A 20,296-nucleotide genomic window follows, 5' to 3' on the forward strand; every position below is an offset into this window, starting at 1 on the left:
TGAATACCCGTGGTGGGCTCAGGCTGCAGGATTGTAAAATTGCTATGCAGGTGTTTGGGCTCAGGCTGGAGCCTCCCCCTCACAAACCCAAAACATCAGAGGAAATTTATCTCTTGATTTTACAGCTTAGCCCTATTGAACTCTTTTCAGAACAAGGAAGAAGTGATGGCAGTAAGACTCCGTGAAGCAGACAGCATAGCAGCTGTGGCAGAACTCCAGCAGCATATTGCTGAACTAGAAATCCAGGTAACAAATAACTCTTGTAAATGCTAAATGTGTAACATCGTACTGGCCCCATCCTTATTTAGCATTATCCCTTTTTTCTTTGCTCCCTTTTCCTTCTCACCTAAGCACAAGGCTATGCTTCTGTAATGTTGGGTAATGCTGTACTGTTGAGTATTTCCTTTTAGAAATAAAGACCTTGTGTTCTGTCAAATAGACTTCTGGGATGTTAATTATTGCTTCTATGCAAGTGACAGAGAGCCGTGCTTTTCCTCTTGGCTTCTAACTTGCCTGTTTGCCTTTGCTGACTTTGTCAATGTAATGTAAATATGAAGTACCACTGAATATTTCAACGATTGAAAACCTCCGTTTAGATTTTTAAAAAATGTTTGTTTGATTCCAATCACCTTTCTTGTTTAGCCTAATTCTGCCTACGCTTCTGGCCCTGGCAGTATTGTCCTAAACCCACATTTCAGTTGTCTAAGTCAGGGGTGGCCAACTAGTTTGTGAAGGAACCAGGAGTTACCAATGTGCATTGCCAAAGAGCCACAGTAATATGTAATGATTGTATGTGTACATACATACATACACACACTCATTATATAAGTTGATGTATATTTATTATACATTTATAATGTATAGTTAACGATAGTAACTTAACCTTTTACTTAGTGGAGCTTCTGAAAATCTTTGCTTTCAACAATTCCCTTGAAGTTTGGTTTGTGTTCATTTGTGCTCACGCAGCAGTTCTTAAGTGTCTGTCTGTCAAAATGGATTGATGCTTGTATTTCACGTGTCTGAGTGTTGTGAAAACAGATTCACGAAAATAGGTCAAGGCAAACATCGAGATAAATTTTAGGGCTGCATTTCTGATGTTGGGGTATTTATGCTTTGGTACAGATTTCCAGAGAGTAAGGTCCCCTCTGTCTTCTGAACAGATTCCAGTCTGTCATCTTCCAAAAGTTCTGTTTCCATCTGGTATGTTGCTTCATCAGTGACTAAAGGGGGCTTCAGGACTAAAAGGGTCAATCAGAAATCTGATTTGAGGTCTTTTCTGCTGCAAATCTTGGAATCTTTCCTCAAAACTGTCCTTAAGATCTTTAATTACACTTGCTTATCTAGTTGTGCTCCGTTTTAGGGGTTCTGCTGCATCTTCTTGAAGTTGTGACATTGAGGGAAAGTGTCTCAGCTCTCCTTCAAGCATTTGTCCATGAAACTGCAGTTTGTTCATGAACGCAAATACGCCTTGCACTAGATCAGACAGCAACTGGAATTTTCCTTGTAAGTCCATGTTTAGTTTATCCAAATGCAGCAGCATGTCTGCAAGAAATGCCAAGTCTAGAACCCATCCAGGATCCATAAGCTCAGGATGTATTCTGTGCATTTCCTCTGTAAACAATTTTACTGGTTCCAGGAGCTCGAAAAAACAGGAAATAACATTACCTCTTGAGAGCCATTGAACTGCACAGTGAAATGGCAAATCGGCAGGGGTGTTGTCGTCTTTCAGTTCTTGAATTAGATTTTGAAATTGTCGGTGATTGAGTGCATTTGAGAGACTGAAATTCACAATGTGCAAGACGGGTTTCATGACGTGATCAAACTTGAGATTTTTAGATACCAGTTGTTCCCGATGAATAATATACAGTGAAATGTCAAAAATCCAGGAAAGCTCTCATCAGATTTACAAAGCCTTACTAATCCATTCGCAGATTCCCACATAGATGGAGCCTCATCTGTTGCAATGGCAGTGAGCCTCTGTAAAGGCAAGTGGCTTTTTACAACTACCAACATCAATGCCTCCTTCAGATCTCGTCCACGAGTTCTGTTCTTTAATGACATGATATCAAGGAGTTCTTCCCTTACAATGCAGTCGTCAGACACAGTGTGGACAAATACTGATAAGGTTTATCCTGTGCATGGCACAACTCATCCAAAGCGATGCTCAAACACTCACACTGCTTAAGTTGCAAGTACTGCGATTCAATGTCACTGTTCAGGTTGGAGATTCTGCATTCTGTTGTGTGGCGTGAAAGCTGCAGGCCAGAAATTTTCTTCGACAGAGTCTCATTCTCTGGTGACAGGATTGCAATCACATCAGTGAGGCATGTTTTTATAAGCTGTCCTTCGGAGTGGGGCTTTTTCACATGGGCTATGTGCCAGGCCACATAATAGGAGGCTAACGTTACAGTCTGCGATCAGTTGGCAAATCAGGTGAAGAACTGGGCTTTTACATTTGTTTGGTTTTTTTGCAAAGTTTTCAGTTTTAAAGTGCAGAGTTCAGAACCTTGTGGGAATTCTTGATCCATATGTGCCATCGCTAGAAGTGAAATGACGCTGCAAGTTTGAAGATTTGGACTGAGAAACATGCAAAGAAGACACATGGCCTTACCATTCTGTTCAGTGAAAAAGTACTTATTCTCCCACCCCTGTTGGAAGTCTCGATTTTCATTTGTGTATTTTCTTTTCTGTTTGCCCTTGCCTTCCATTGTTAGATGGTGTAAGAAAAACTTTTGATTAAAGATTTCCACACCAGCTAGTCACCGTGTACTTTATTTAAGGAGACACTGGTGCCATCCTGGGGGTGCTGGACCCCTTGCTCTGTCCCAGGCCCTGCCCCCCCCACCCCTTTCCCCAAATCCCCATTTTCTCTTCCCACCCCCTCCCCAGAGTGATCATCACAGAACAGCTGATCACAGTGGACAGGAGGCACAAGGAGGGAGGAGGCAGTCCTGGGGGAGGGAGTGGTGAGGCTGCACACCACATCCTTGCTCCTCCCCCCTAGAGCCACCTCAATGCCATGAACAGCTGATCGCTATGGGAAGGAAGGGGGCTACACGCCATGTCCTCACTCCTCTGCCCTTTCCCCCACAGAGCCTCTTGAACACTGCAAAACAGCTGATAGCAGGAGGCACAAGGGAGGGAGGGAGGAGGTGGTGCTGACTAAGGGAGGCCACCGGTGGGCAAGAGGCACTGAGGGAGGGAGAGGGGGCTAATAGGGCTGCACCCACCATTTTTCTTCAGTGTCAGCTCCTAGCAGGAGCCACGTATTCTCTTCTGAAGAGCTGCATGTGGCTCTAGAGCCACAGGTTGGCCACCCCTGGTATAAGTGCTGTATATTGCTTGACTTTCACTATAGTAGTCTTGTTCTCACTATGGCCTGTAGTATCTGAGCGTGCTTTCTTAAGCTTCTATTTCAACTCCCTCGCTTCCAATCTGTACTTCTGGGCTAGGGTGACCAGACAGCAAGTGTGAAAAATCGGGACGGGGGTGGGGGGTAATAGGCACCTATATAAGACACCGCCCCAAATATCAGGACTGTCCCTATAAAATTGGGACATATTGTTCCATGGCCTGACGACTTGCTGGCTCTAGGGATAATCAGTGACAACTATGTACCCTTTAGGTACTTTTCTGCTTTCAAAAATCTGACCCCATGTCTCACCTACAACTCTCCCGTCTTAGCTCTGCTGTGCCAGTTTTGATGGTCCTCCTTGCAACTTCTCATAGCTAAATGTCACTCTTCAACCTCTGTCCTAACTGGGACTACTCTGAGTTGCTGTCACAGCTTCAGTCGAGAGCTTCCTCTTGCCTACTCACCAGATTGCTGTGAGGGAATAAAGCCACTGAATCCTCTGGTGTTCTAAGGCTCCAGAGTCAGAGCAGAGTCCAGGCACTGCTCCTGTCTTGGAGTCTCTAGACATGTTCTCTGGAGTGCAAACCCTTTGTCTAGCATGCCCCTCCTGAGAATAGTGATCACACACCCCACTGCCCAGGCCCTGGAACCAGTGTAAGTCCTCAAACTTTCCTCCTGCACTGCCCAGCTTAAAAATTCTTCCAGAACTCCAGCCAGGTGTTGGTGTGAGTCTACAGTTTACTACTTCATGGAGTGTGTGGTAGGCATAATGCATGAAATTCAGATACTTTGCACAGGATTCTAAATCCTTTGCTCTTTATTTGATTGCATAACATACATGAGTCTAGAGTTTTCTTTTTTAAAAACTATATATTACCCTGCCTGAGTTTCCTCAACACTCCAAAGTATACTTTGGGATGATGATTCTCTGGGAGCTGTCCAGCTTGTGTTCTGAAATGTGGAGTCTTCTCCCCCCCAGCTCCTCTTCCTCTTGCCTCTTTCTTGTGCTGATCTTTTCCCCTGTGAGTCTTTTTTTTTTTTTTTTTTAACCCCTCTTCGTGTGTCATGTTGCTGGTAACTTTCCACTTTCTCCATTTTCATCACTCCTGCAGACAAATTGGGAGAAATCTCTTCTGGCTTAAATATATTCTTGCTTCAGGCATTTTCACCTGAATAGGTGACCATTATGTTCTAACGAGTCGTCATTGTCCCTGAGCTGGCAGCGATGTAGTGCCAGCTCATAGTGGATTCCATATTTACTTAGAGGCATTGAGTGATGCTGCAATTTCGTAGCACCAACTTCATAATATCAGCCAGAATTCCTAGCTGTACGTACAGACAGACTTCCTAAGTTCCCAAACAACTTTCTAGTTATTTCCTCAGAAATGTTGCCTTCAAAACCTTTCTCTTTTAGCTTATGGTGGCCAAGCTTTTCTCTCCCTTTGATCCCTCAACTGCTGTATCCTTTTTACTTTTCCCGTAGCTATACTTACATGCTCCAAACTCTTCTAAAAATCCCAACTTATTCCTTTACTGCACTCTTGTCTCGCTGTCTGTATGAGAAAGTCATACAGCATTTGTTCATTTTTTTTGCGATGCTAATGTCCACTTTATTTGTACACAACAGCCTACAAAGCAAACAGAGCCTTTATGAACCGTCCTTTACCATGACTATTTTTCCTCTAGCACAATAGGCACAAAAATGATTGAAAGATAAAGCAATCTGTTTTATCGCATTGTGCCCAGATACTATAGTGGTAAGTGCCTTAGAAATGTGTAGACAAGCAGTTGATCTGTAATATTAATTTTACTTATCTCTGAAACAAGATAGCAAGAAAATAGCTGAGTTTTAGTCAATCTCTTCTCATATGTACTCTTCATATGTACTAAAAAACGTTTTGTTAAAAAAAAGTGTACTGCATTTTTATCAGCTTTTCTAAATTATAGATTTTAAGACCAGAAGGGGCCTTTGGATCATAGTGTTCAGTGACGCGAGTCTCATGAGTAGTTGCACAACACCTCTGCAGGCCACATATAGAAAGAAAATGGCATCCTCCGTGCAGTGTGACCTCACACGTACAGTGCGTGTGAGGTCATGCTGCACGGAGGATGCGATTTTTGTAGAGCAGGTCTGCTGCACAGGTGCATATGTTCAGGAATTGTCCAGTTGGGCTAGTTAGTCTAGCCTCCAGCGTAACAAGGCTGTAGAATTTCACCGTTATCTCTATATTGAGCCCAATAACTTGTGTTTTACTAAAGCAGATCTTCTTTCAGAAAGGCATTTGGAGAATTCACCCTCCCTTAGTAGGTTGTTCCAGTAGTTTAACGCTGTCTTAAACTTGTGCTGTATATCTAATTTGAATTTGTCTGGCTTTAACTTCCAGCCATTTTTCTTGTTTGCTTTTCTCCATTAACATGAGTTTTTTTCAGTACCTGAAGAGCTTTGTGCAGCTCAAAAACTTCTCACTAACAGAAGTTGGTCCAGTAGAATATATGACCTCAACCACCTTGTTTAATGTCATGGGATCAAGACTGCTACAACATTTAGTTTAAAGATAGTACTTGGTAGCAATAATGAAGTTTATGCTCAAAACTTGCTACTTTGGGAACACATATCCAAAGCCTTCAGAACACCTTAACCAAAAAACCAGTAGAATAGTAATGGAGAATAAATGCTTATTGCTAGAGCTAGTGAACTATAGAACATATAGCCCCAAATAAAACAAACAGAAGTTTTGCCTTTAGGAAACTGCAGATCTATTTTAATGTAGGAGTTTTTTGTGTGTAATATAAACATTAAGGTTGCAAAGTCAAGCACTCCAAAGTTAAGAAATGTCAGAATTAAGGTTGCATACATAATCTTAATTTGGCCCATTTGTGCACGTGCATTATCATGCAGTCTCTGATTATATTATCACACACTGTTTTATTTCTTAACTTTTGAGTACTTGACTTTACAATCTTGATGTTCTTTTAACATAGTTTGTATGTAATTTCCTATCTTCTTAGAAAATTGGAGAAGACCGATTCAATCATGTGGCATCATGTTGACCCGTACATGGTTCACGAGCAGAGTAGGAACCTTAAGATCCACAATACAGACTTCTGCTACTTGAACTAACAGAGTAATTGGTAGCAGAAATAGTGTCTCATCCTCTAGGTGGACCAGCACTAGAGGAGAAGACGCTGCTAGTGAGTGATGGCTATTTGCTGCCAGCAGAGGAATGGTGACGCAAGAATCTTGGACTTGATCTGGGCTTTGGAGGAGTGTTCTAGTGGGCACAGACTATTCTGCCATTTTACCCAAGTTTGACCCGTTCTGACCCATTCCCTCCAACCTGTCCCTGTTTCTATCTCACCACTGGCTCCTCATCCTATTCTCTTCTCACTTGGGGAGTCCCAGTTTCCTTTCGTGGCAAAACCTAATATTACCTCTCTGTACACTCCATCCCAGTCTCCCCACTCCTCTAGTTCCTTGTCCTCAGTTCCCTTGGCTAGCTAACTCAGTTCACTCCCTGGTCTGCAGTTGCCTGCCTCTGCTGCCCACACGGGGCTTCTCATCTGATTTGTGTCCTCGCCTCCCCTTGCTTCTTGTTCCAGTTTTTTCCCAGCCAATAACCATGCTCATCCTGGCTTCTGGTCAGATCTCCAATCCCTCCCCTACCTGGTTACAAGTCCCAGTCTTTTTGCCCTGCTAGTTTCTCTTTTGCCCCAGCCTCTTCCCCAGGCTTGTTGTGCCATCTACTCCCTCACAATATCCTGGGTCTGGTTCTTTGTTACCTATGTATTTGTCAGGTGGGTTCTTCTCCCACAATGCCTGGTTGCCAGCAGAGGGGTCACTGAGAATACAGGGAAGACAAGCTGCTATCTGTCAGTTCTGGGGCCTGGCCCCGGTTCAGGTTCAGTTTCAGTGCCTGGCTATTTGCTTTGTGGGGATTGTGCTCACAATGTGGTTAAGGTTAGGAGCTGTGAGGGAATGGAGCATGCTCAGTGAGATGTAAACCTCTAGCAAGTCTCCACAGAACATGTGTGGGCTACAATTTTTTCAAAATCTGATACATTGACCTAATTTGAGTGGATTTTCACCAGGGTGACAAAAGGCACATCCCTGACACAAAGTCTACTACCTGCCAAAATTCAGATCTTTGCTCTATCATGGCTGTGCTTTAGAGCTTTCCCAAGAGAATTTTAACACTAGAAATTTTGACACTGGAAAATCTGGTAATTTTCTCTAGTCTTGTCCTTAACTGCTGAACTGTTTTGGCTGAAATTTTCCAGAACAGATGCAGCTTGAGGTAGACACCCACATAGAAAATTTCATTCCAAACAGCTGAAAGTGTCAGGCAGCCTTAATACTAAGCTATGCTACTGCCCGACGTATAATAGACAGATGAGAATTCTCTGCAGAGAAGGATCTGCCTCCTTGTGTCCTCTTAAGATTATTCTCTTGCATGTCACTTCCAACCCTGTCATAATTGCTCTGACCTAACCTAGAGATGCAAGAGGTTCCTTCAGGTTGACTCCTCTTTAAGACGTTACTACTTGTATTTCAAGTCTTAAAGTGCACTCTGGATAACAGGCGTTTATGAAGTATCTGTCTCTAAAACTAAGTGATTACACTTAACTTGGGGCATCACAAACGGCTACACTTGTGGCAGTGTTGTAGGGTTGATAATGCAGGGGGGAGTCAAGTTACCACATACTCTTGCTTTTGAGGGGGAGGGGTGCTTTTCTAAGAAACTCTAGGGATTAAGTGTCAGACCAACATGGGCCATAATCATGTTTAACCTAAATCATGCATTTTTCTGTGAATTTTTTCCTAGGTGCAAGTGCAAGACATTTGGTGTTAAATTTGTAATACATATGAAGTATCACTACACCCACACTAATACTGATCTGACTGTACATATACAAGTGCTAAATTTAAATCACTGTTTTGGATCACTTTTAGTTTAGGTTAAACACAATGGTAGATAAAAGGAAATCAAAATTCTAGTACTTAACAGTGGATATAATTGTCTAACAAAATAGCTTTTGATTATTTTTCTATAACCATAGGATATTTAGGTACATTTCATAATAACCAGGAATGTGGTTTTTTGATGCATTGAAATGCAGTTTTCCCTGATCATTTAAGGCATTCAGTTCCTAATGTTGGTAGGTTTTGAGGGTTTTAGTCTCAGTGAACACATTTAAGTGCAAAAAATAATCCATTCGACAGAGATTCCTAAGCAAAAGATATATAAACCTGTTCCTTGTTTCATTTCTGTGTAACTTGGAGTACTCAAGTTTTAAAGAGAACTGAAAACAAATGGAAAATTTAGCCTCTGTCTAACAGCATGGACTTAAATCCAAGAAATGATTAAAAAAGTAAACTGACAAGATCCATACTAGTAAATGAATTGTCACTTTTGCCACTCTTCTTAACTCTGCTTCCCCTATTGTGTTTGACCACCCACTTGTCAGTTTAAATGTAGATTATAAAGTCTTCAGGGAAGGAATCATGACGTGTTTCTGAGCTTTTGAAAAATTAGGTTTGAGTACAATAGTTTTCATTTAAAAAAAAAACAAAACTAGTGGTCAGAATTCATTCTCCTATCCTTTAGGTCAGTCTGGACTGTGGGTAACACTACTTTCTCCTGGCTCACTTCTAGGCAAAGTCAAATAATTTTGTTACATCTACCCTGTCCCATCCATGTAAAAACTCAGTTGAGAACAATTGTAAAGGAAGTCCACGATTGTGCTAGCTTGCCTCCGCAATCTAAGCTTGTAACACTGTTTTTCTAGAATAAAGCCTTTCTGTGAACTCTGTTCAACAACTTTTCCAAGTACCGACTTAAGTAAAGAAATTGTTTCCATCTTTTTCAAATTACAGGAAACCTTTTTTTTACTCTTATCAATAGCGGTGCATGATGTTTATGATGTGTTTTTTGAAAGTCTAGAATGAGTCATCCTAAAGTCACTGAAAGGCCACTAGTCACCACATTTACCCCTCTGAATAAATTTCATTTGCATTTTCTAATGCAAAGTGTCTCTTCACCACACAACAAGAGTTTAAAAAGCCTCCCAAGGTGACTGTGAAAGTCAGGTTCAGGCAGATTACTGCTATGTAGACAGTTCTAAATCAGTAAAAACATTTTAGAAGGCAAAAGAGTCTTTCCTTTTGGCTACTGTTTGTTTAATAATTTCTCATACAGTGATCTGAGGAACTGTACTGCTCTGATCGTCTCAGAGTTAGCTCTGTAAACCATTTTTATCTTCTTCTTTTGCACATTTCACATCTAGCTTTCTCAGTCTCTCCACACTTTGAACTTTCGCTAATAGGTAGCAGGGGCTATGTGCCTTCCCCACCATAAAGGCCTTATAAACATGGTCTCAGGATCCCACATAAGATTGGTCACTTGCCTTTGGGAAAAGGTCAGGGAAAGTCAGGCAAATCAGTGATGAAATCTGTGACATTTCAGCTATGAGAAACAATCTGTCTTGAGTGGGCACAGAGGCTTCGTCACTAGTGCTGAGAAGTGAGCCTTTCAGTGCCAAACTTTCTGTGCTGATGCAAAATCCAGCTTTTAAGGAGCCCATTTGTGTGGGTCTCAATATACAAAGAAACCTGGTTTAGGTTAAACTGTTTTCATTTCAAATTGAGGATTGGGAGTGGGGAGAGCTGGGAAAAGAATTCCAAAAGTGAGGATCAAGAGAACACTGTGCCAGCAGTGTCCTTTTAGATCCATGGGACTCCAGTTCTCATGCCTCCACTATCTATAGGGTGGCAGCGATGCAGATACACTCTCAGGTAGGCGTATAGGTTGAACAGCTGGCTATTTACACTGTCCTAAGCACTGACTCGGTTATCTGCTCCAAGTGAATCTGGCCAACATGCATCAGATGTTCTCTGGAGCCAGGGACTCATCCACATAGGGACTTCCAACATTCGTTCAGCTCCCCCAGTGGAGGAAAAAATACCTAGCTTAGACACCCCGTAATGGGAATCGGTTTAGCAGAAGGAATTGTGGTGGCTGAGGCTTCTTGGTTATCTTGTAACATTGGCATCTGACAGTGCCACAAGAGAGTGCTTGTTGCAACACCCAGGGGAATTGATTTTTCTAGAATTCTCCCGAGTCAGCAGCACCAGGAAGTGTGGGGGTTGCATCCTACAAGTGTGAATATGCAGAGGCAACACTCCTGGGGGGTTCATTCATTGGCATTCAGATATCCTTGTGATACAACATAGGTTTAATTTGATATTTGAGCATACATTCTGACGTTAAACAACCAAAAAAAAAACCAACTCGCCAAAATCCTAAAAATGTTTAGACTTAATATTTTCTTAAACCCTTTCACTGTCTTGATAACATACACATTGCTTGCCAAAATTGTTTGCCGGAGATTGCCTCTTGTCTTTTGTAGATTGGTCTTCAGTTGTCCTATAAATGTGTAGTTTTTAAAATAACACTCATTACTTGCCTAGAGACCAGATACTCTGCTTTGTGTCATGACCTCTACTAACACCGCAGATTTTCTGTAATAGTGCTCCCAAAGAAAAACCCACATCCTATGTATAAGCTTAGATTTTTTGAGACCTATGTGAAGAGAGATTACTAATTGCTTCTGTTATTTCCTTTAATGGTGTGATCTCTACCTTACAAAGACTAAGATTCCATTTAGAATGCACAAGTTCAATTCTGAAACAGCCCTGCAGTGAAGAAAAGTGTTTGTCAGATATAACTAGCAATTCTAGTTAAAAACAAACAAACAAAATTATTGGCATTTAATACTGTGGCTTTATTTTAGCACAGAACCATGGGAAGCTGAACTGAGTTCTGAGCTAGTGTTAATATTTAGCCCCAGGCAAGATGATGGATGCAGCATGCTCCCTTCCTGTTGCTTCATAGGTGGTCATGGCTTCTGAAGGAAGCCTCATCAAAAGTTCTATTGTCACAATCTTTGTGGCCAAGGTACAGGAATTTCAGGGTGAGGACTTTAAAAAGGAAGGCAGCAAAAAGCCCAGAGGACTACTTCTGCTAGAAGGTATGGAGTTGGCTCTGTGATAGTTTCAGGTATATTTAAAATGTGTTTTGTTGAATTAAATTGGAAAATTAGTAGTATAACTGATAAGTATAGTACTCCTGTGGTTTGCCACCAAGCTCTGCTCTGGAGCACAGTTTGAACTATTTTTCAGTAGTATTGACAAATCGTAGATTCATTTTAGTATATTGGGAAACTTAGAGCTTCTGGTAGCTGGGTAGCAAACAGTTTGAGAAAGTGAGATAAGCACACTAGCTTGGATATTTCTGCTAAGGTAAGCAGTGAGGTAGCTAACAAAAAGTTGAGAGCAAAGACTGGGATTCTTAAAGGAGCCTAAGGAAGTAAGATGCTCAGCTCCCATTGAAATTCAATTAACTTCCTTAGTTTCCTTTTTTCAAAATCAACCCTAAATGGCCTTAACTAGGTTTCAGAGTTAACACCATTGATGATGATGATGAGGGTGACAATTAACAGCTTTTAGCTCTCTGCAGACACCCAGAGATGACAGTTTACCCCTTTTCACATTTGTTATTCTTTGCAGCTATAAGGGCTATTGAAAAATGTACCTTTAAAAATCTTTTAAATTCTTGATCAAAATATTACAACAAAAACCCACAGCCAGAGAGTCACTGAATATAAAGGGAGCCTGCTGGTGGTTAGGAAGCCGCTACCCCTCCACACACCTTTTCTATAAATCTAGTTTAAAAAAAGAATTATATCTACTGTCCAGGATTTTGGGCACACTTCAATGTGAAAAATGCAAAGTGTTGCATATTAGAAAACATAATTCCAACTATGCATACAGAATGATGGGTCTAAATTAGTTGTCACTACTCAAGAAAGATCTTGGAGTCATTGGGGATAGTTCTCTGAATGTATCTGCTCAATGTACAGCAGCCATCAAACAATTAACAATATTAGGAACCATTAGGAAAGATAAGAAGACAGAAAATATCATAATGCCACTATAAATTCATAGTACTGCCACAGCTTGAATATTGTGTGCCGTTCTGGTTCCTCCTCTCAAAAAGTATTAACATTGGAAAAAGTAGAGAAGGGCAACAAAAATGATGGGATATATCCCAGCTGCCATATGAGGAGGGATTAAAAAGACTGGGACTGGTCAGTTTGGAAAAGATGCCTGAGAGGGGACATGGTAAAGGTCTATAAAATAATGAATGGTGTGAAGGTGAATAAGGAAGTGTTGTTTTCCTCCTCACATAACACACGAACTGGAGATCACCCAATGAAATTAATAGGCAGCAGGTTTAAAACATAAAGTATTTCACACAACACACAGTCAACCTGTGGAACTCCTTGTCAACTGATATTGTGAAGGCCAAAAGCATAACTAGGCTCAAAAGGGAATTGGGTAAGTTCATGGAGGATAGATCATCAATGGCTGTTAGCTAGGATGGTCAGGGATGCAACCGTTTGCTCGTTGTCTCTGAACCTCAGACTGCTAGAAGCTAGGATGGGCAATGGGGTGAATCACTTGATTGCCTTATTCTGTTCATTCCCTTTGAAGCATCTGGCACTGGCCACTGTCAGGACAGTAGGCTAGATGGGCTTTGGTCTGATCCGCTATGACCGTTCTTAGGCTCGTACCATTTAAGAGAGCATAAATTAACTGTTTTGGCTGTAGAAGACTTGCCAAATAAAACATTACTAAAGTGTAACTTCAGCAAAAGAACATTTTACTGAGTTCTGTTTTTTGTTCATATCCTAAACCAACAAGTGTTCCTTATTTCTTTGGTCTAGATAGGTCCTCCTCTGAAATCAAAAGGTCAGACACTAGTTGTATCACAACCTCAGTTTTAAACTGTCATTTGAAAATCTTACTTGGGAACTGTTTAATTTTTTTTCAAATGTGTTCAGTGTTTAACCATTAGAATACTCAGGAACTATATACATATTCTAAACTAAAGACTGAGAACAAAATGTTACTGGGCTCTTGTCCTTCTCACGATGAGCCAATAGCCTTCTGCTCTGCTTCTTTCCTTCAGTGTTCTAGTTCTCTTCCAACTTCAGTAGTTGAACTACCATAAACCACAGCAGTTTCTCAGGCTCAGAGGGTTTGGTTGGGAAAAAGGGAACAGGCCTCATTCAATCGAGACAAGAATCTGACCCATTCCTTTCTCTCAGAGGCTAGAAACCTTCCCTTTTCCTAGCACAATATACTCTATTGGATTTTAGGCACTATCCAGTCTCCAAAGTGTCAAACACCTGGAAACTAATCAGCTCTCTTAAGAGTTATAAAACCAGCTGATCATACCACAGGAGTGGGATGAAGATTGGCAGCAGCAGATCAGGGAGCACTTGGCTCACTAGAGAAGCAAAAGCAGTAGTAGGCAGTGCAGACTGTTAGGTGAGGTTCTCATCTCCACCCCCAATAGTGAACCAGAGGGTGCAGCAGCCATTTTCTCCAGTCAGTCCTCTTCTTGTAAATTGCTGTAGTAGCAGCCTAATTCTCCAGTCCTGAAGTAGATGGGCGCACCGTCCTGAAGCTGTGGTGGCTGCCAGGACCCCATCTTCAGGTACTGGCCTCTTATGGGGTAGATTATGCCTGGTGGGGGTGCCTGGACTAGTTGGTATGGGGTCAGTATGGCTGCAGGGCTGGGCATGCCTTTCTTCTTCCCTGCTTGCAGTGAATAGGGGTAGCAGCAGCCTTGCATTTGCTACTTTCTCTAAAGCAACCTCCTTCATCAGGAGCATACAGCCTCATGACGGCAGTCTGTTTCTTCAGCCTGAAGGTAACATCACATTATCTAGTTCTTCCCCCCTCCCCCCCAACCTGGCCCCTCGGCGAAGGCCAATTTGAGCCTAGTGCTTAATCCAGATCTGTCTCTCGTTACTAATTTGAGAAGGATACACGGTAAATGCACTAAGGCATCAAATCCTTGTAATAGATTTAAATTGTGGATTGTGGGAGAGAATAGCCTACATAGCAGATTTCATGAAGTGTTACTATCAGGAGTCCGTAACTTGGTTTCAATTCCATTCAGTACTTGTTATAGCTCCACTTTTCTTTTCAGTTCCTGTCCCATTTCCGTGTCCTTTTCAACCTTCTCAGTTCCCTATCTCTCTATTTCAGTTTAGCATTAATTCAGGTCCCTATTACAGCTACCACTTCTCAAACAATAAATTTTCAGCATAGTTCATGACTAGGAACTAAATGGAAAGATCAGTATTAAAGATTGGAATTAATTCCTCCAAATAAGGTCTCTTTAGGAAGCCAAAGCTGATAAACAATTTTATTTTTCTCTAGAGCATTGCAGTAAAGACCCAAAGGGAAAGCCTTTGTGCAACTTCCATCTGTAGGTCAACAAATGTTTTGAGATTCAAGGTGTTTGACCACCTCTGGGGCACGTGGGAGCATTTCACCAATATCATTTCCGCAGTGGCAGTTCAATCGCTGTCACAGCCTAGATGACTCTATCTAGAATTATGATGTGTAAGCAGTAGCCTAAGTTGCCTAGACGCGACTGATGGGTTTTAGCCTGGCTATGGTTAGGTGTTTTCTAAAGATACAAATATGTACAGTATAATTTCATAAGAGATGGAGGGGAGGGGAGAAATGGCAAATGTGAAGACACTGTGGTGGATTAGTCACAAAACTGTAATTTAGATTATAAAGCACAACCTTATATTGAGTTAAAGGCCCCAACTGAAACTGCATGGTTATGGAAACAATTGAACCACTGGAAGATCTTCCTTGGAGCCTTGCTGATGCTCAAGGACAACTTAATAAAAAAATTAGGCCTTATTTTGGTTTCTGCAATGGCAGTAGGAACTTGGTAGGCTAAGTTTTCCCCACATCAAGATAGCAGCTGAACATTCATATCAGGGTATCATCAGAATAAAAGATAATTCAGATAATTTTGATTTATGAGGAAATGAGGAGGAAAGAAATCTTCAATAGATATAGCCTGTTGTGAATCTCTAAGTAGTTCATCGTAATCATGGTCTATCTGTACTGGTTTGTCCTTGTTGTGTCCTTGAATCTCCAGGATGTGTACAGAACAATTTAACATGGTATTGTAAAGTTGTAAGGACCATTGCACAATCCTTGGTCAGTTACGGGCATCTGTGTAAATGATTCATTTTCTGTCATGAATCTTCTAAGATTTAAATAGGACACATTTTATTGGGTTTAACAAATCAGTGTATGCTCAAATCATACTTTTAAAAAAAATCTTAAGGTGCAAAAGCTCCATCTCATCCTAAACACAGCTATACTAAGAACCTTTGTCTTCTGTTGAGCTTTTCCTTTAGTTTGTCACTAGCTATACTGCCTTAAAATAGGAAGCCTGTTAACCGCTAGTCTGAAATCAGGTCCCTCACAAATATTAGTTGCATTCCCTACCCCATCCTGCTTATCAGAAGCTACCATATGGAAATGGCTAGAAAATAGTTGAGCTCAACATAAGTGAAAGAAAAAAATCTTAAAATATCTCTGAATAGTGAAAAGCAATTGATCCATTTTATGAAGTTAAAAACTTACTTTTATTTTCTGCATAAAATACATATTAGTGAGATCTCATCAGTTTTTGAGAAAATAATTTGAATAAGAGGTTTTTATAATCACACCAAACTATAAATCAGATCTTTACTTAAACACAATTTTATACTTCATAAACTTATGCCGCTGATTATTTGGTTAGACTAGATTATTACTGTCTTTCTTTTTTTTTTTTAAGGTGAGATAATTTTGGTAAGAGTTTTAGACTGATCATGACTGTAATGTCTTACATAATGCCTACAATTTTTTCCAACAAATTGGTGGTACTTTTGAAGTAGTAGTGGCTTTAAATAGTTACATTGGTGATGTAAACTGTCAACCCTAATATTGGTAAATTATTTTCAAAATGTTTAAATACATTGCTATATATTTTCAGGTCACATTAGCTTAGTGGTACATTATGTGATTAAGAACTCTAATGAAAATAAACTCTCCATCACTATTGAGAGAGAACATCAGCAGTCATGAAGGAAGGCTCTAGTACCTTTGTTCTGTGACCTACTTTGTTTCTCCTTCCCTACATTCTTGCAATTCATAAAAGGCTGAAGCTAGACTTAATCTGTTACTTATTACAGCCACTAAGAGCAACGACATCATACTTCTAGTGCTGTGTGTTGCAAGGGGAAGTTGCATCATTTTTCTCTGAAAAGTAACACTTGAAAATGGCACACAGGGAACCCCACGAAGTCAATTACTTGCACATCAAATATATTCAGTGTATGAACATTTTTTCTAGTTGCCAGTTCTGCAGACACCATGAAATCTGAAAGATAAGCTAGCATCTTTCCTTCCCTTGCATCACCAATAATGAAGATTCTGCAGGCAAAATTGTGCCCTTAGTGAGAGCTGTATACAGGTGTAACTGGTTGGAATTCAGTAAATAATTCTGTTGTCCACAAAGGGAATGGAATTAGCTAATCCTGTCATAACTGAGTTTGCTCTGCAATGTTTGCAGGAGGCAAAAGCAGCAAAAACTCACCTTAGTTACTGAAGTAAGCAGATTTGTTGAATAAGGTTTCATGTTCACAAAGCCGTTTTTCAAACGGAGCCCTCATTTTGTTTCCATATAATGTCAACATGGTTTAATTATACACTAGATTATCATTTCTGTTGAATTTGTTTTTCTGTACTCCTTCTATTACAAGGAATTACTCTAGATACACTGGCCTGATTCTAATGGGTTCTATTCCTGATCTATAATGGGAGTGAGTGATGTTACAGTGATGGGCTGTATCTTTCCCACCTTTCAAACTATTTATTTACTCCTTCCACTTCGCGGCATCAGTCCTCTAACAAAGGAGGAAAGGAAAATTTTGAAACTTCTGCTTATTTATATTAGAAATAGCAGGAACACTTTAAAGCTGCCATAAAAGGGACAGCCAGTTTTATTTGGAGGTGTTGAGGTTTTTTTGCCCTTTGGGTTGCCTCTAAATCTAGACTGGCAAAGCATTAAACCCTAAACAGCCCTGCATTGATGCAGGAAGCACTAGAGGAGTTGCCTTCATCTCATTTTCTGGCTCCATGGCTGCTCATTCTGTGGGTAGATAAATACTGTATATGCGAGGGTCTCTGAGCTCATCCCTAAATGGTCATTGAGGATTTGCTTCTAGTGCCCTCTCCCTCCCAATTTGTATGAGGTACACAATGCCACTGTACAGATGAAGAACAACAAGGCAGCAGGTCTAGATGGGATCACCGCAGAAATCTTTTTAAACGGTGGGCCAGAGCTAATTCGGCAGCTTTACCTGCTTACCCTTCAAATCTGAATAAAGGAGGAGATATCCAGTGAAATGAGGGCTGCCCTGATTGTCACCCTCTTCAAGAAAGGGGATAAAGTGGATTGTGGAAACTATTGTGGTATCTCCCTCCTAGCCATTGCAAGTTCTGGCGTGGATCCTTCTGCCCCTGTTAGAAGAAATTTTCCCAGAGTCTCAGACTGGTTTCTGACCATGTTTTGGAACTGCAGATATGATCTTCACAGCACAGCAACTGCAAGAAAAGTGTCGGGAGCAAAACCAACCACTGTATGTGGCTTTTATTGATCTAACTAAAGCCTTTGACTCAGTGAATTGCCGTGCCCTCTGGACTGTACTTAGATTGGATGTCCTGATAAAGACATGAATGTCCTAAAATTGCTTCATGATAACATGAAAGTGACTGTTCTGATCAGCACTGACTTAGAGGGTGAACCTTTCAGAGTACAAACAGGAGTCAAACAGGGCTGTATCATCACTCCAACCATGTTTGCGGTTTTTATTGCTGTCATTGTTTACCTAGTATCAGAGGGGTAGCCATATTAGTCTGGATCTGTAAAAAGTGACAGTGTCTTATGGCACTCATAGACTAACAGGCATATTGGAGCATAAGCTTTCATGGGTGAATACCCACTTTGTCAGATGGAAACATCTGCCCTCATTGTAATAGAACTTGTGGGTCAAGGATTGGACTTATTTGCCTCCTAAGGGCCCGTAACTCCCGTGGAAGATTATCATACTCGGTAACGAGTGATTGTCCATCACTGTATATGGATTAGCCGTTAGTCTAGTAATATATTCTGTAGTGGATACTTTACAGGTGTTGTATAATTAAGTTCAGAAATTGCATTTAATTATCAGTATTAGACAAAGTGATGGAAGCTAAAATTCTGTGTATCTTAAGACTCCTTTCTTAACTCGTGCCATGAAGCGTTTTGGAAGAAAGTACGTGGATGTGAGCTCAGGACTCTGGCCACCTTCTTATTAGCCTGGTATTTGTGTATATTGTGGTTTTTAATATTTCATATGTCTTAAAAGAGCTCTGCATGAATGCTTCTCATGTTGGCACTTCTTCAAAAAAGCATCACTTCTCTCCTCCCCCAACTGGTAGGTTTTGATTTAGAAATGCTACCAGACTCTAATGCTGGATTCAGTTTTTTCTACTTAAAGAACAGAGGCAACCATTCTTGTCTGGTGTGAAAAATATACTATCTTCACCAAATTTGTTGCCAGTGTAGGTAATTTTTTAAACTCAAATTGGATTTTTAAAATTAATTACTGTATTTACGTTTTTAACATAACGGCCGTACTAGGTCAGATCAAAGGTCCATCTAGCCCAGTATCCTGTCTACCGACCAATGACCAATGCCAGATACCCCAGAAGGAGTGAACCTAACAGGTAATGATCAAGTGATCTCTCTCCTGCCATCCATCTCCACCCTCTGACAAAAAGACAGAGTCTAGGGACACCATTCCTTACCCATTGTGGCTAATTAATGGACTTAACCTCCATGAATTTATCCAGTTCTCTTTTAAACCCCGTTATAGTCCTAGCCTTTACAACCTCCTCAGGTAAGGAGTTCCACTAGTTGACTGTGCACTGTGTGAAGAACTTCCTTTTATTTGTTTTAAACCTGCTGCCTACTAATTTCATTTGGTGATCCCTAGTTCTTGTATTATGGGAATAAGTAAATAAGGAAAAGTTACCTACTTTCTCCACATCACTCATAATTTTATATACCTCTACCATATCTCCCCTTAGTCTCCCCTTTTCCAAGCTGAAGAGTCCTAGCCTCTTTAATCTCTCCTCATATGGGACCCTCTCCAAACCCCTAATCATTTTAGTTGCTCTTCTCTGAACCTTTTCTAGTGCCAGTATATCTTTTTTGAGATGAGGCGACCACATCTGTACTCCGTATTCATCAGATTCTTTATTTACATGTTATTTCTTTACTTTCTTCCCATTTTATAGTCTTAAGATGCTAAAATGGATGCTTTATACTCTTAGGCTGTGTCTACACGGCACAGCTTACAGTGGCAGACCAGTGCCGCCAAAGCCTTGCCACACAATGTAGACACTCTTTATCCTATGTGTAAAAACAATCCACTAAATCGTTAGGAACAATTTTGCTTAGAAGTGATTTCATGCCACTAAAAAGTTTTTAGTAGCTCTAGTGCCATATGCTGTAAACATTTTTGTGTACATGCTTAACTTTAAACACATAACTATTAAGGTAAGTAAGATTATTCTTTAAATTTTCAGAATCAGGGCTGTAATTTTCAATGTTTTTCCCCTATAGTAGGTTAGTAAAAATCAAATAAGATGCTACCAGTAATGTTTTAATAAAGAGCATTTATAGTTTAGATTACACCTTTATAATGAACTAAATTTGCAATAGCAAATTTCAGATTATTTTGATAGTCTCAACCTAATTTAATTCCATAATTTAAAACAAAGATTTAAATTGCTCCACCCTGTTTATATCCCATGAGGTGTGAGTAAACGGTAAAATTTCCTTTTGGCTAACAAATGACTGGCTTATCCTTCAAACTTCCATATAATTAAAACTGCCTCCTACCTTGAAATGTAAACATGAAGACATTGTATTGTCTTTCAACAACATTAGTAACAATGAGGAA

General features: G+C 40.5%; 1 protein-coding gene across 6 annotated transcripts in view; it reads left to right on the forward strand.

Annotated features, from left to right (window-relative positions):
- EVI5 (ecotropic viral integration site 5) overlaps nt 1–20,296 on the forward strand; it is a 129,557-nt gene that overhangs the window by 71,769 nt on the left and 37,492 nt on the right. For 4 of the 6 annotated variants that reach the window (XM_050962150.1, XM_050962152.1, XM_050962153.1 and 1 more), the window contains one exon: nt 151–246. The exons of 1 other annotated variant lie outside the window; for it this stretch is intronic. In XM_050962150.1, the coding sequence (XP_050818107.1) occupies nt 151–246 (96 nt within the window). Of the gene's footprint in view, nt 1–125; nt 247–20,296 lie in introns of those variants that run through there. One more of the 6 variants, XM_050962151.1, reaches the window with a different exon arrangement.

The sequence above is a fragment of the Gopherus flavomarginatus genome, chromosome 7, assembly GCF_025201925.1.
Source record: "Gopherus flavomarginatus isolate rGopFla2 chromosome 7, rGopFla2.mat.asm, whole genome shotgun sequence".
Taxonomy (NCBI): domain Eukaryota; kingdom Metazoa; phylum Chordata; order Testudines; family Testudinidae; genus Gopherus; species Gopherus flavomarginatus.